The sequence below is a fragment of the Hylobates moloch genome, unplaced genomic scaffold (genome assembly GCF_009828535.3).
Source record: "Hylobates moloch isolate HMO894 unplaced genomic scaffold, HMol_V3 SCAFFOLD_14, whole genome shotgun sequence".
NCBI lineage: Eukaryota > Metazoa > Chordata > Mammalia > Primates > Hylobatidae > Hylobates > Hylobates moloch.
The window spans coordinates 83199182-83215433 of record NW_026652289.1 but is presented as its reverse complement, the minus strand read 5'-3'; the positions used below and the strand labels follow the sequence as shown (position 1 = coordinate 83215433).

General features: G+C 46.8%; 1 protein-coding gene across 2 annotated transcripts in view; it reads left to right on the top strand.

The window, feature by feature from the left end:
* Window positions 1-16252, top strand: part of LOC116482010 (neuronal acetylcholine receptor subunit alpha-7) — a 143181-nt gene that overhangs the window by 66854 nt on the left and 60075 nt on the right. The window contains exons 1-2 of one of the 2 annotated variants that reach the window (XM_032175133.2): window positions 9421-9517; window positions 9712-9821. In XM_032175133.2, coding sequence (XP_032031024.1) covers window positions 9473-9517; window positions 9712-9821 — 155 coding nt within the window. In that variant the 5' untranslated portion in view covers window positions 9421-9472. Of the gene's footprint in view, window positions 1-9420; window positions 9518-9711; window positions 9822-16252 lie in introns of those variants that run through there. The other variant, XM_032175132.2, reaches the window with a different exon arrangement.

Below are 16252 nucleotides of genomic sequence, written 5' to 3'. Positions count from 1 at the left end.
TTCTTTTTGCACATGCATTTCTATTCTACTTTCTATACGGAATTTTATCATAATGTAATATAATTTTATGTTTGAAAGTCTCTTTTTTTTTTTTTTTTTTTTTTTTTGAGACAGAGTCTTGTTCTGTCATCCAGGCTGGAGTGCAGTGCAGTGCAGTGGCACAATCTTGGCTTACTGCGACCTCCGCCTCCCAGGTTCAAGTGATTCTCCTGCCTAAGACTCCCAAGTAGCTAGAATTACACCCGGCTAGTTTTTGTATTTTTTAGTAGAGACAGGGTTTCTTCATGTTGGCCAGTCTGGTCTTCAACTCCTGACTTCAGGTAATCCACCCATCTCAGCCTCCCAAAGTGCTGGGATTACAGGCATGAGCCAACGCGCAGGGCCAAAAGTCTTTTATTAATCACTGTGCCTTGGTTTTTTCAAATGTAAATATTTACACAAGAATTATTCCTTTACACCATAAGTATTAAATTTTGTTTCTTTTGAATTGATTTAAGTTTGCTATTGTTATTGGTATTATAATTCATCAAGGTGACATAAATTAAAATTTTTAAGTAATTATAAAACATAAATTTTTATTGGCAATTTATATCTCTGCCCAAGATGAGTTTGTTTTAAATTAGTTCATGTATCCACAGATGACTTTTTATTACTTGGAGAGAATGATAGTTTTCACATCAATTCTGTTGCTGTTTTTTAACTAGGTGTAGTAACATGAGTGGACATGAAAGCCACTTTGTTAAAGCAATGTTACTCAATCTTTGAACTTCTTCTAGGTTATATGCCAAAAATAATGTAGTTTTTATCAGATGTATCAGCTGACAGCTTGATTAGTTTCTCCTTCAATTTTGTTGAAAACAAAGAATTAAAAGAATTTTAACCCACCTGACCTTTGAAAGTATTTGCCACCCAATTTCTAAGGTAATTCACACGGACACAGACGCCGATACTTGAATTGACCCTTTGTTTGGTTCTTGGGTCACTGTCCCAAGATGGGAGTTGAGGTAAGATAAGAGAAATGTGCCCTTCTTTGTAAAGTTGAATGGGAGCAGTGAAAATGGAGGCCAAGGATAGTCCCATGTGGTTCTGGGGCAGGTGAGTTATCCTGCAAATACATGTGGAGTTGAGGGATAGAAAATGGATCTGCATCCAGCCTGGCCAACATGGTGCAACCCTGTCTCTACTAAAAATACAAAACTTAGCCGGATGTGGTGATGCACACCTGTAATCCCAGCTACTCAGGAGGCTGAGCCAGGAGAATCGCTTGAACCTGGAAGGCAGAGGTTGCAGTGAGCTGAGATTGCGCCACTGCACTCCAGCCTGGGGAACAGAGCAAGACTCAATCTCAAAAAAAAAAAGAAAAGAAAAAGAAAGTGGATCTGCCTAAAGCCATTGTTAGGTGTCCAAGGTGCACCCATAGCTACATGTAAGACCCCTGCAGAACCTAACATTAGTCAGGTGAGGGCCCTTGAGATACTCCCCTGCAGGATTTAAAGCAGCATACTTCAGTGAGAACATCCCTGCCCTTGCCTGTGCCACCTACTCTAGCTTCCCTCCTTTTGCCCAGGATACATGATCTGTGCTCTCCTGGAAGGCCCAGTCCTTCTTCCCATGGACAGACTCATCTCCTGGCCCCTGCCGAGAGCCCGGCATTAATGATTGTCCTCACTGCCGGTAGCATCAAAATAGTGTCCGTGGGTCATTCTCACTCTTGTCCCTCCCACAGACTTTTCATTTGGATAAATGTTAAAGCCATGGATCCATTGGCTCAAACCAAAAACCTTGAAGTCACCCTCTACTCTTGTCTCGCACACCTCACCTCTGATACATCAACAAATCCTGGCAGCTTGACCTGCAAAACTGATCCAGGATCTAACTCCTGGCCATCAGCCATGATGCTTTCACCCTGGTCTACATGGGCGTCATCTCTCACCTCCATTATTAGGAGTCCCCATCCAGCCTTCCTGCTTCAGCGTTGCCTCTTCTGGTGGTGTCTTGTCCTCAACATAGCAGCCAGCATATACCTTCTTGGCACAGATCCCTCCAGGGGCTCCTGTCTCCCCGGGCAGCATAGGAGCTGACGTCCTCGAAGTGGTGGATTCAATTCCCTCCCTGCCTGGTTCCTTTTTCCTCTCCCCTCCCCTCTGTCCTTTGCTTCCTGGCTGCACTCACTGTCCACTTGTTGGGTGACACACACGTCACCCGAGCACATGGCCCCCTCAGGGCCTTTGCACTGGCTGCTCTCCCTGCCAGGAAGACTCGTCCCTAAGAACCACTTGATTTCCCCCTTACTTCTCACTGATCTCTTCCTAAAGGTCACCTCTTCACTGAGTCTTCCTTGAGCTACGATGTACTGTCCCAAACCCTCCCCTCCACCTCCAGCCTACTCTGTTCTCTTTATCCTGTTTCATTTTTCTCCCAAAGGCTTCTCACCGTGTAACCCACTTTGTGTTCACTTGTCTATCTGTTCATTGGTTCTGAGTCTTCATCACCCTTAGAATGTGTGCACGGTGTGGGGGACAGGGCTCCAGGTGCATTCAGTCACTGCCATACCCACAGCCCCTAGTTCACTGTCTCACCTGTAGCAGGCACCAAAGAACTTTTGCTGAATGAGAGAATGAAGCAAAAACTCAAGGTGAACCTTGAGGTGCTTAGGTAGTGTGACACAACATAAAGCCATCTCCTGAATGGCCATGCAGCAGTTTCGTACTGTGTGTGTAAGGTCAGGCTCAGGAGAATGAGGCAAGTGCTTCCCTTTTTAATTAAAGTTGGACGTTTGCCATGCCCTCTAAGGAACAATGCTGCTATTGACATTTTTCTTACAGAGAGAAATGCATGTTATGGAAAGGTCTCTCTCCCTGGTGCCTATCTTCCTTAGCCCTCAGTAAGTGACTGGTCTTCAGCAATGTATATGATTTGGCAATTTTATTTAAAGGATGGTGGTTTCCAAGAAAAATGTAACTGGATTATTACTTCCAGTATGGAATTCAGATGCTCCATAAATAAACATCCTTGCTTCAGAGGGTGTCACCAGAGACCTCTAAATTTATTTCAAGCACAGCTAATTTTAATTAAGGCTTACATTTGCAGAAGCATCTGCAGCTTCATTTGTTTGAAAACTCACCTTTTAACCCACCTCCTCTTTTGGAGCAACCTACTCTGTGGAAGGTATTAAACTGGGCCAGGTGAGGGGACCCAGAAATACATAACCCAGTTTCTACCTTTAAGCCATTTATGATCAGGCTGTGTAATTAACACGTTTAGAAGAAGGAGGCAGAGGAGAAGAAGAAGGAAAAGAGGAGGAGGAAAAAGGAGAAGGATGAAAGGAAGAGGAAAAGAGTAGAAGGAAAAAAGGAGGAAGAAAAAAGGAGGAAAGGAGGAGGAGGAAAAATGGAGGAGGAGGTGGAGGAGGAGGAGAAGGAAAAGAAGAGGAGGCGGAGGAGAAGGAGGAAGAGGAGGAGGAAAGGAGGAGGAGGAGGAGGAGGAGGAGGAAAAAAAGAGGAGGAGGAGGAAATTAAAATAGCAAGAACAAGTATTTCCCTAGGGATATTACAGACGACAGCTGGTGGTCAGATAGTAGAGGCCAGACGTGGGAGAAATCTCTGCTTTAAAGAAACGGGAGAGAAGGAGAGGCACAAATTCTCCTAAATGTGAAGATCTGGGAGCACTGGCATTTCTGGGCATTTTGTCATTAATGTTTACTTTTAGATGCCTACCGATTGAGAAACATGCTGGATTCCCTTAGAATGTGTGCCCTCATAAAGCTGGGTGATAACATTTCTCTGGAAAGCAGCACGTGTAGATGATCTAGCAGTTGTTAACACTGCCTCCCAGCTGAATTGTTAAGGGCTCACAAGAATCCTGGGTTAAAAACAAACCTTAACAGTCATCTAGCCAGTGCCTGTGTCTCTCTGCCCCCACCCCCACCCAGTGTTTCAGTCTGGAAGCCATGGCATTCCTATTCATGTCCACAGCATGGACATGAGGAACTCAGGAGTCACCAGAGCAAGCTTGGGTGCTGCCCAGAGGCCACTTCTAAGCAACCTTCCATTGATTGCTGTTCTTGTGTTCCCTGGCTGGGGACCAGCCTGGCTTGACCCAGCACGATAATGGACATGCACAAGTGAAGCTGGATACTGAAGGCTCTCAGGGCCAGGGTTCTGAGGGGAGTGCAAATGTGGGCCAGGGGCGGAGAGCCACAAAAACGGCTCTAGCAATGGGTTTTTCTCCTCCCGAGTTTCATGTTGCTGAACTCCTGTCCAGAAAATCTGAATCCACGTAATCTTTTATCTAGGGTATTTAAGCTCTGCAAATGATACATTTTCTATGCATTAAAAATGGAAAAGACAGAAAAGCAAAAAAATGAAAAAAACTCTCCTTGACCTCCAGCTTGTTGGTTTTGTTATTCTTTCTCTCAGTTGCCCTTGATTTCGATCATTTAGAAACGTGAGGGAGGAGAGAGAGGCTTCATCTCTCTGTTCACCTCTTCATGTTCCGAGGAGGAAGCAGCTGGTTCCTCTGCAGCCGGTTTTCTCTGCAGATTAGTTTTTATCATTTTGAGAGGCTTATCAGACATAATCTGATTTAATCTGTGAGAAAAAATGACAGAAGCCATTTCAGTTTCTGAAGACATTTGAACCATCCCGAGACTTACATTTTCTTTTAAAACATGTCTTCTCTTATTTCGCAATTGTGACCATTCTCCTGGCATTTGATTTCCCAGCCTTCCTGGGTCATTCTCTAACTTTAACCTCCTAATTCTGATTATGGTACTAATAGCATTCACACCATGGATGATAAGATTTTAAGCCGTTATTTTTTCTAAAATGTTTACCTTTTTAATTTCTGCATTCATTATCACTTGATCTCTGACACATGGAAATGTCACGCTTCCTGTTCACAGACAAGCCAGCTAGTGGCTTGCTTAGGGCTGTGACAGCATCTCAAGGTGAAGAGCGATGTTTCAATCATTACGTCTCACCAAGAGAAGGAAGTGTCAGGGTCAGGGGGCTGGAAAGAAGGCTGCTTTCCTCCACTAACAAAATAATGGACGGGAAGAATTTTGAAAAGATAAGTGTTTTCTGACATCAAACGTGTGATGTCTTTTCCAGCACCAACAACCAATTTTCCACCAGCAACTGGGGGTCCACCAATTCAGTTCATTTCTCACATTATCTACCTGGAGTTCACATCAGATCCCACAGGTTAAAGGGCTCAGTCTCACTTCAGATACCAGCTGCAAATGGTGTACCCAGGCTACCCACACATCTAGGGTTCGAGGGTTCCCGTACCTTTCTCCCCCAGGTTCAATAACTTTCTAAGATGGCTGACAGAGCTCAGGAAAATACTTTGCTTACTTAATAAAATTTTAAATAATATACAAACTTATTTAATATATTTATAAATAAAATATAGTTATTAAATAAATATTTAATATCTACTTATATAAAATACGCTGGAGGAAAGATTACATGGATTCAGAGTTTCAGAACAGGAATTCAGCAAGAGGAAACTCGGGAAGAGAAAAACCCATGACTTATGTTTATTGGTTTATTCTAAAGGATGCAGCTTAGGAACCACCAAGTGGAAGGACGCAGAGGACAGGGCGTGGTGGCTGGAAGGGTGCGCGGAGCCGTCGTCATAACTTCTCCCCAGCGGCCACCTTCCCCGCAAGTGCATGTGCTGACCAAGAGTATTTATAACCCTGTCTCCAGCCCCTCTCACCCCTCCCCAGAGCTGTGAGTGCAGTGGGTGGAAAGCTCTTTCCTCCAGTCACTAGGTGACCAGCCCCCATGAAAGCTATGTATCTGCCCAACCCTAAGTCACCTCATCAGCGTAAACTCAGGCCCCAGGCATGGTCAGAAGGGGCTCTGTATGAATCACAACAGACACTCCTCTCACTCAGGAAATTCCCAGGGCTTTAGAAGCTCTGTGCCAGGAAAACCAAATCTATTTTCTTATTATACCATAATGTATTTTTTTAATGAAAGATAACCTTCCTTTTTCCTCCCTCCCTTCCCCTCTCTCATCCCTTTCCCCTCCTCCGCCCTCCCTCAATGCTTCCATGCTGCTAGCATCCACACACATTTAGAGTTTCCTGTGGGCTCGAAGCAGCACAAATGGGGCCCAGGTGCCAGAGGCATGGAAGAATTGGGATTCCCCCAGTGCCTTTTAGATCAATGGCCCCTTCCTCCCTTCAGTGTCCCCTCACAACTCCACACACTCTTCTTTTGAAGATTTAATGAGAAGGAATCTCACAGAAAGAGGGAGAGAAGGAAGAGCACACACTCCTCTAAATGTGATTGTCTGGGAGTCTAGGTTCATTGACGCTTCTTTTCAGATCCCCACTCTGTGGAAAATGTGCCAGGTGCTGTCTACAAAGGTTTTGCCTGATGCCCCCTGTTCGAGGGACCTAGGAACCAAGTGCTTTCAGAGAACAACGTTTTTTCTAGAAGTTTGTTGTTTATAGGGCCTTATTCCATATGCATTCTTGGGAAACCTTCATGGGAGCCTGTGGGGGTTGCTGGTGCGGCCCCCGGGCTCAGGAGTGTGGACCTGGGCTCTAGGGCACACAGCATGAGGTTCCCATTCCACGTTGGCACTCACTCTTCCCCACCCTTGGCTGCAGCTACGTTATGACTGTTATTACAGCTCCCAAGTCCAGCAGGATTTTGTAAAATGGGGAAATCTCTCTCTCTTTTTTTAAGCTGTCATTCATCACTTGCCTGCCAGGGCCATATGACTTTAATCTGCTGCTGCACACATTATCTCATCTCATCTCATCCTGTGAGGCAGGGTACATGCGAGGAAACTGCAGTTCAGAGACAATGATTTACCTGAACGAGCTCGCACCGCTAGTCTCTGCCAGACCCTTGGTGCAAACCCAGGTCTGTCTGATGTGGATGCTTTCTGCAGCTCTCCCCACCTTTTCTGCCACTGCTGTTACCCGAAAAGGGTTCCGATCCAGACCCCAAGAGAGGGTTCTTGGATCTCATGCGAGAAAGAATTCAGGGCGTGAACGCAAGTTTATTAGGAAAGTAGAGGAATAAAAGAATGGCTACTCCATAGAGAAAGCAGCCCTGAAGGCTGCTGGTTGCCCATTTTTACGGTTATTTCTTGATAGGCTAAACAAGGGGTGGATTATTCATGCCTCCCGTTTTTAGACCATGTAAGGTAACTTCCTGATGTCATTTCTAAACTGTCATGGAGCTGGTGGGAGTGTAGCCGTGAGGATGACCAGAGGTCAGTCTCGTGGCCATCTTGGTTTTGGTGGGATTCAGCTGGCTTCTTTACTGCAACCTGTTTTATCAGCAAGGTCTTTATGACCTGTATCTTGTGCCGACCGCCTGTCTCATCCTGTGACTTAGAATGCCTAACCATCTGGGAATGCAGCCCAGTGGGAGGTTTCAGCCCTGCTTTACCCAGCTCCTATTTAAGATGGAGTTTCCCTGGTTTAAATGCCTCTGACACAATGGCCAGCCTGGTTTGGGGCGAGGGAAAACAGCAGATGGGCAGCAGCATCAGGGAGATTGAGCCAGAAGAACCAGCTCTGCTAGAGCCCAAAGATCAGTTTGCTTAAAGTCAAATAACACAGGTAAGCCCTGACCCAGTGACTGACTAAAACATCCTGGCTTTCTGAACCCTGGCTTCCTCTTGTAAATGGGAGCAGTCATATCACTGACCCCCCGCCCCCCGAACTATAGTGAGTCTGGACATACACAGGACACTGGACTAGCATAAAGGCTGTGATCTGGCTGGGGAGGGGATGAGCCCATGGTTCACGCAGTGGGGTGTGTAGGGTGTGGGGAGGCAGCATGCAGCTCTGGCTGTGCCTTGGACAAGGTCTGGGTTTGACCATCCAAGCACTCCTGCCATTCCCATTCGCAGTTCCTGTCTCCCCTCCCTCTCTGGCCATCATTCAGCAGGCAGGGGAGAAGGAGAGAAGTGCCTTGGCCTTCCATGCCCACTTTCCAGGGCAGTTCATGGAACCTTGTGGCCCTGACCTGTGTGGTAATAATGGTGAACGTGACTGGCTCTGTGATAATTAGTGACCAACCCAGAGAAGCATCCCAGGGTGAGATGCAAGACTGTGGCACAGAAAGCACAGGTGTTGGCTATGCCAGGGCCTCGTGCCCAGGGCAAGGAAGGGAGAGAAATGAAGGGAAGCACAGGGCAGAGGTGCCAAGTCAGAGCAAGCTGCAGGAAGCATGGCTTGGTTGGCGCCCAGGCATTCCTGGAAGACAACTAGGACAAGACCCACCCTTCCTGTCCCCTTCCCAACCACTTCCATCTCATTAGAGACCCCAGCAGGCAGCTGTCGATCCTGAATGCCCCAGAGGATACTTCTGCACATCACCCATTAACACATCCTCATTCCTGGAGGTCCCTGGCTGCAAAATGATGCCACTCACCTGGATAGTTTCTCTCCTCTGATGTCGGATTAGATCCTTCCAGACCTGGGACCATCTTTCTAGATGCTGCCTGCCCTCCTCAGAGGATGGTTGGTCTGGGACATGCCCTTTGACTCCCTTGTTGTATCAACAGCTCTAGGCCCACAGCCCCTCATCTGCAATTCCCAAATCTCAGCAGCTCTGAAAATTTTCCCCCCTCCTTTGATGTTGTTTTCGTAACTTTGCATCAGACTGTTTTGGTCTAAAATCAAATTGAAATCTATGTGAATTGAGGCATTTATTTGTCTCCCTTAGTACAAATAGGCATGTTTTGCTGCAGCAATTACCATGTGTTTGATTGTGAGGAGCCACCCTGGTCCCAGGTTGGGGTGGCGCATCACATACCTTTCCAGATCTTGGAAAGCCTGAGCTCCAGAGCATGAGTGGTACCAGGGGGACAGAATACAGGATAATGGTGCAATTATAGGAGCTTCTGAGTTCACACTTGTCAGCCCTGAGCCTCCTGTGGGGTGGTGCTGGTTATGTGGCAGCTGCAGGTGGGATCCCACCCGAGCATCCTCTGCAGAGCTTGTGGGCTCCAGGAAGGGCTGTTTAGCACCTGATATTGGGAGGGAGGACCCCAGACATGGGTATTCCTCTGGCAAAAGTCACTCGGTAACCTCAATTGAGGCCTGGCCATCAGCTTGTGTGAGTGCTTCCTGAGTCTTCACCTGCCTCCTTTCGTCCTGACTCTGTGTTTCACCATCAGGGCTCAGGATTTGCATTGTCGGGTGTCGGAAGCACTATCCCTGTGACAAAATAAAAATTCAAATCTGAAAACATTCCTTTAGAAATTCTGAGAGGTTCCCATGCAGCTGCACAGTATTGCTTTATGGAAATAAATATTCCACATTTCTCCAGCCCGGTTCTTATTCCAGTGGAAATAAGTGAATTCCTTTTTTTCGAAGTATTCTTACAGTGAAAACTTTGAAGGCAAAACAGTTATTCATTTGGCTAGAAGTAACCCATCCACTGCAGAAGGAGAAGGCTCGGGGACATGCAGAGGGTTGGAATTAACTTTAATGATACCATCTGAATGTGTTCATGGTGACAGCAGAACCTTAAATGTGAGTTTTATGCTCTTCACAGTCATTTTGGAAAGGATTATTGAATTCTTGTTTTCATTATATTTTATAAATAGCAATTCAGTTATAATAAATGTCTGGAATTCTCTTTGGTTTTGCACTTACCTAATAATCACTTATGAGAAATATTAGTAGCCAAGGAAGTGAAGTGCTGCTAACGTCATTGTGTGTGTCAGTCTTGGACAGATCACTATTTACAGTGGAATGTGTCAGAATATCCAGGGGTGAAGACTGTTCGTTTCCCAGATGGCCAGATTTGGAAACCAGACATTCTTCTCTATAACAGGTAAGCATATTGAGCAAAGGAAAAAAAATGATTTTATGCTTGCATACATGTAGCTATCACGTATAATTGAATATTTCACAGAGATGCTGGATATGTTATCTATGATCTGGTGCCACTGCTCCCTACACAGCTTTCCGAGTGGCCAAGCCTTTGAGAAGCAGCTTTGTCCCTGTCAGCCAGCATTCCCTGGTTTGGCATGCACACGTGCACACGCTGGCTAGCCTGCTGCTTAAGATGCCCATGAAGCTGTATGTTCTCGGGGCCTAGTGTTGTTTCTGTGCATACTGGCACATGGAATATTCTTGCGTAAGGCAGTACCTTTGTTCTCTGAATGGCAGCAGTTATGATCAACAGCAGAAAGTGCTGGCCTATGGGATGCACTGCTGGAGCCCACAGTTTGGACCCACATCCTCATCTATGTTCCCCGTTGTGCACTGGAGAGTTCTGTGGCAGAGATGGCCGCAGGTGAGCGTGAGGACTGTCATCTCTAGCTGCATGCAGAAACTTCCCCTGCAGGGTATATACCTGTGTTCTAATAGTCTTTCTCCTGAGGTCAGGAAATAAGGGACACGTCGGTAAACCAAGGCAGTCTGACTTGCAGACCACATGCCTAAAAGGCAATTTTTCAGGCAGGGTAAGTTTCTAGAAGCAGTAAAATTTCTCATTAAACTGCATAGTCAAATAAGGGATCCCAGAATATTTCTTACTAATAAGGTGTCAGATCTCATAAATAGCATCATGAAAAGAAGGTTATTTCCTAATCATGACTGCTACCTTTGGTCCCAGCTGAATGAGGAAGGAAACCCAGGCTTTCCTGATGCAGGGAACAGTGTGACCAAATTGCCCTCGATGGTCACTCAGTGATCCCGCTGGACAAGCAATGTGTTGTCCTACGTGGCTACTTCCAGAAGGCTGGGCGATGCTATTTCTTGTATTGACTTTTCATTCTGCCTCTGTCTTTGCTTCTGGGGGCCACATTTCACTTGAATCATTGGGCCTGTTTCTAGAAGAGTATCCTCTTCTCATTTGCTGCCACTTTTCTGCTTCTTAAATTAGTTCAGACGACTGAGCTTTGAAAAACGTCTAAAATAGGAGTAAGTGGTCCCCTGTTGAATGGATCCAACACGTGCCTTTCCATGCCTGGACTTTGGGTCTTCTATTTCTTGGGGGGCTGTATTAGTTTGCCAAGGCTGCTGTAACAAAGTGCTACAGACTTGGAGCCTTAAACAATAGAAGTTACCCTGTCACAGTTGTGGAGGCCAGAAGTCTGAATGAAGGTGTTGTCAGGGCTGGCTTCTTCTGAGCCTCTCTCCTTGGCTGGTAGATGGCTGCCATCTCACTGGGTTCACGTGACCTTCCCTTGTCCCTGTCATGCCCTAGTCTCCTCTTCCTGTAAGCACTCCAGTCATATTAGTGTAGGGCCCCACGCCCATGACCCCCTTTTACTTTAATTACCTTTTTAAAGGTTCTGTCTTCAAATAGAGCCACACTCTGAGGCACCAGGTATTAGGATTTCAACATGTGAGTTTGAGGGGGATGCAACTCACTCCATAATGAAGGCATTGTATCTGACTTTTTGAGGGCAAAGGGTCAGGGTTGAAGAAGTCTCAGTGTTAATTTTAGCTGTAATATTTACAGTCTGTATAACCTTTGAGTCTCAGATTTCTCCTTTGAAAAACGGGGGAAGTGCCAGCTTCACAGAGTTTGGAGGATCACTCTGTGGATGTGTGTAGCACACTTAGTCTGGCACTTGGAAAAGAGCACACATTCCATAAAGGCAGTTGTGTGTTTACAGGCAGAATGATGAAGATTCCTGCTTTTAGAACAAGATGGTAATTTAACAATTTAGAAAAAAAAATCAATGTTTTTCATTGTCCCATTCAGATTTTTTAGGTTTGAAATCAAGAATAAATTTTATAACATTCGGCCTGAACAATGTACGAGTCCCCCATCTCTAACAACAATAACAACAACAACAACAAAATTAGCTGGGCATGGTGACCTGCCCCTGTAGTGCCAGCTACTCAGGAGGCTGAGGTAGAAGGATCCCTTGAGCCCAGCACTGAGCTTTGATTGTATCACTGCATGCCAGCCTGGGTGACAGAGTGAGATGCTATCTCCAAATATATATATATATATATATAGAGAGAGAGAGAGAGAGAGAGAGAGAGATAGAGCACCCCACCATATTATATGTATAATATGTTGGTGGAATCTTATTAACAAGGTTACAAGAGGCAGTTTATATGGCCTATGTGTAGGATCTTTAACTCCAAAATGTAAAATGTTTGATGATTCCAAATGCTCTGGCTAGTGAGGAATTTCCAAGTTGTAATTGAATTTCAAGGAGCAAAGATAGAGCAGTCTCCACCTGACAAATGTTACCAGGGTCCAGGCCCTCAGAAACGATTCCCCCCTCCACATGCCTGACCCAGCTGACCATGCAGAACCCCATCACTCACACATCTGTTGAGCTCTACTGAAGGATCCTGCTCGTTCCTCTTTCCCATGGTGGACATAGACCACGTCCACCAGGCTTCATCATGGAGGATGTAGAGGCTGCTTCAATTTCTGCTTTTGTTTTCCTGAGACATGGAATGTAGGACTTTCTTTTTGAAGTAACTACTAAATATATTTTGAAGTAACTGCTAAATATATGGCCCGCAGGTCCACATGAACCCAACGTGGAATGAATAGATTTCAGAGAATATTTAAACCCCTCATAGACACTTATCTATTGCTACAGAACAAACTACTCAGAACTGAGTGACTTGAAGCAAACAACTCAGATTATTCCTTATGACGCTGTGGGCTGTCCAGGCCCATGTGGCTGGTTGTCTCTTTCACGTGGCATTGGGCACAGCCATGGGCTGGGGCCTCCACTGGGCCGGCGTGCCGAGGGGTGCACTTCCACAGCGGGGCAGGACTGGGCTGAGCTGGTGGGGACGCCGGCCCTGGCAGGAAGCTCAGCCATTCAGCTGAGGGCTGTACACCCACCCCTTCTGGGCCTTTTCCGCAAGGCTCGGTGTCCCCCAGCTTGGTGGCCAGCAGTGCTCTGACAGGAAGGAAGGAGAGGCTGCTGGGACTCTTAAGGACTGAGTGTGGGGGTCCCGCAACAGCCCTTCTCCACATTCTGTTGGTCAGAGTAGGCAGGAGCCCAGTTTGGAGTCAAGAAAGGGGAAATCAGCACCCGTATCTAGGGCAAGAAGGGTGGGAGGGAGGCCACAGGGCGCCCTGGGGACGCTATTGATCACAGCTAAGGAAGGAAAATGGTGAAACTGCAAGGGTCAAAGTAAAGCCCTGGGAAACAGAAAGACCAGAAGAGGCATGCATCGTGAAAGGGAAGGCACACTCCGCCATGTCCCCGCTGATATTGGCAATGTGGGAGGAGAAAAGTCGGGAGGAGAGAGCTTCCAAACAAGACAGATCTTGTCATCCCTGCCTCCCCTTACTGGCTGGCTTCCCCTTCCCGCTTGGACACACTGTGCAGCCCCCAGGTATGTGCTGACCAGCCTGCCCCTGCCCTGTAGCCTCGTCCACTCTCCAGCCCTACTGTTTGTCCTTTGGCTCATTGATGCACCAATGCTTCCAGGCAGAGCATTTATATGAGCTTCTTGCAGGGCGAGGAATGCCCACCCCTTAACTCTCAGTCAGCCAGGGAAACCTCCCTGACACCCTCACCCCCGCCAAGTCTAGAAACACATTTCTCTGTCACGTAGAAAAGGATTCCTGTCCACGATGGCACTTAGGGTCTGCTACCTCTTAGGGGCACCTAGCAGGGCACTTGATACAAATTTATGCAAAGACAAGATGGAGAGAGGAAGGGAGGGTGCAGGAATTATTAGGAGGAGGAGCGAAGAAGATGGATCAGTGTAATACACTGCGGCTAAGAACAGCCAGAGAAGAAAGAAAGCAAAGGAAAGAAATCATGTAGGCAACGTAGAAGACATTCAACTGAGACTGAGTCCAAAAATTGACACAGGAAATAGCAAAAATAGGCTTCACTAGTAATATCCTAACCCTCTGATATTCTGTTATTGGGGATTTTGAGAGATACCGAGTTTAACGCTTTCTGCCAGCTTCCAGGCATGGAAAATAATATGTTCTGCTTAGTAGACTCATCTGTTAGTTCATTATTGTCTGAATGGCATCGAGGGGCTTTTCCTAAAGGAGGGAGTTTAATGCATCCTGTGTAAGCCCCAGTTTTGAAAGCAGTGTTGATGTAGCTCAGGTGAAGCCTCCCAAACATGTCTGTCCTATTTCTCACTCTATTCTGGTTTGATATTGGAGTCCCCACGTGAGTCACTATTGCTTTTTGAGATATAATGCACTTTCCATGCTTTAAAGTGGCTGGGTCACTGCAAAACAGCCATCTCTGCATCATTTCTGGAATGGGCTGCTATATTTCCTTGATGGATGGGGAACAAGTCGTGCTGCTGCCAGCCAGCTGGCCAGGTCGCTCTGAGGAGAGGATGGGCACGAATAAAAGCGTCTCTGTCTGGTGCTGATCCCAGTCGTTTCTTTGTTGCTTTATTTTGCTTTACTTTAAGCCTGCGCCTCAAGGAGTTTTCTGAACACCATCTTGCCTAAACTGGGTAGCAATTATGGCTGGCTTGCTGTGATTTTCCCCTTTGGATGGAATTAAAGGCCTTGCTGGGATCAGCAGTCGGCTTGCAGAAGGACAGTCTGAATCCCACATCTCCGCGGATGCCCCTGCACTGTGCAGAGGCAGGCAACTGCCTCACCTTCTCTGGGCTTCTCTGTTTCTGAGTTGCTCGGTCAGGAAATTCTATTGCAATAATGGAAATCTTTTTTGTTAAAGATATTTAAAGATGTTTTTGTTGGCTCTGAAAGTTTAGAACAGCATGGGGTGTCAGCCATCCATTTTCATTGAGTGTGCAAAGCTGCATTTGTCATCTGCAGGCTTGTGTCTTTCTTTCACTCATTTTCCTGACCCTGTGGCTGATAGCAGAGCCTGGGGAGGGGGCTTGTATGCAGGACATACTTGAGAGCAGTGTGGCCAAGCCTGTAAGCGCTTGTAATTGTGCTTATCATTGTTGCCAGGCGTCTTAGGGAACCTGGGGGAGCCAACCCAGGACAAGGATTCCTGAGCATGTAGCTTGTTTGGGAAGGGATCCTGGGGAGCAGGATGAGGGGAGGGAGAGTGAGATAGGGAGGGCAGGCAAGCCATTGGAATGAGCATTGAAAAGCAAATCGTACTGCGTGCAAACAGAGCCCTTCCTACTGGGGAGCTCTGGGAGACTGTGTAAGACTGGGATGCTTATCTGCCAGCTGCCTTCCATCATAGGCTGAGAGCTGCTTCCCTGGCACCTCCCTGGCACCTCTGGCTTGCCTGCCCCATGTGTGGATTGAGTGCAGAGCTGCAGATGCTTGCAGCAGGCAGCTGTCAGGGCCTTGGGCACGGGAGGATGATTGTCAACATGGTCTGCTACAGCGCAGATGAGCCATCCACTCAAGTTCTAGTTGCTTTCACCCTGCTGTGATTGTAGATCCAATCTCAGCTTCTGGTGGGGAGCATAGCAACAATATGGGTGGAAGGGAGAGAGTCCTAGGACTTGAGGGTCCTAGGGGTGAGGGTGTTCTCAGCCAGAGCAGAGGAGGCAGGCAGGTGGCAAATTTCACTGGACTAAATAAGAGCCCAAGCCAGCATCCCAGCAAGGGGTGCCTGCTCCGCGTGGGCTGTGATGTGTCTATTAGGGAGTCATGGCGGTGCACACATGGAATGGCATCTTAGGGAGTGAATCTGTGAGATGTAGTGTTGTCATGGTTAATAGCTCCTGAAATTGTGGTATCCCTCAGCCTAACCAAGGTTGGCCTGCTGGTGCTCAAAGGCTCATAATGCAGTCATGGCCAGGCTCTTGGAGGGCCCAAGGGCATCACTGGAAGGTGATATGGTTGCTATAGTTTGAATATTTGTCCTTTACAAATATTTGAATATCTGTCCTCTCCAAAATTTGTGTTAAAATTTAACCCCCAATATGACAATATTGAGAGGTGGGACCTTTGAAGGGCAACGGGGTCATGAGGGCTCTGCCCTCATGAATGCTTTAATCTATTCATGGATTAATGGATCAATAGGATATCCTGGGAATGGGACTGGTAGCTTGATAAGAGGAAGAAAGGCCTGAGCCAGCACCTTCAGGCCCCTCCCCATTCGACGCCTGGTACCACCTCGGCACTACACAGAGTCCCCACCAGCAAGGAGCCCTCACCAGATGCAGCTCCTTGACCTTGGACTCCCAGCATCCATACTATAAGAAATGAATTCTTTTCTTTATAAATTACCCAGTTTCAGGCATCCTGTTATAAGCAACAGAAAACAAACTAAGACAGTAGTAGTTCCAGGTGAGCAGAGGTAATTTTGCTGCTGGAGATCTGAGAGAAGGAGTTTTGAGGATGTGCTGTTACAG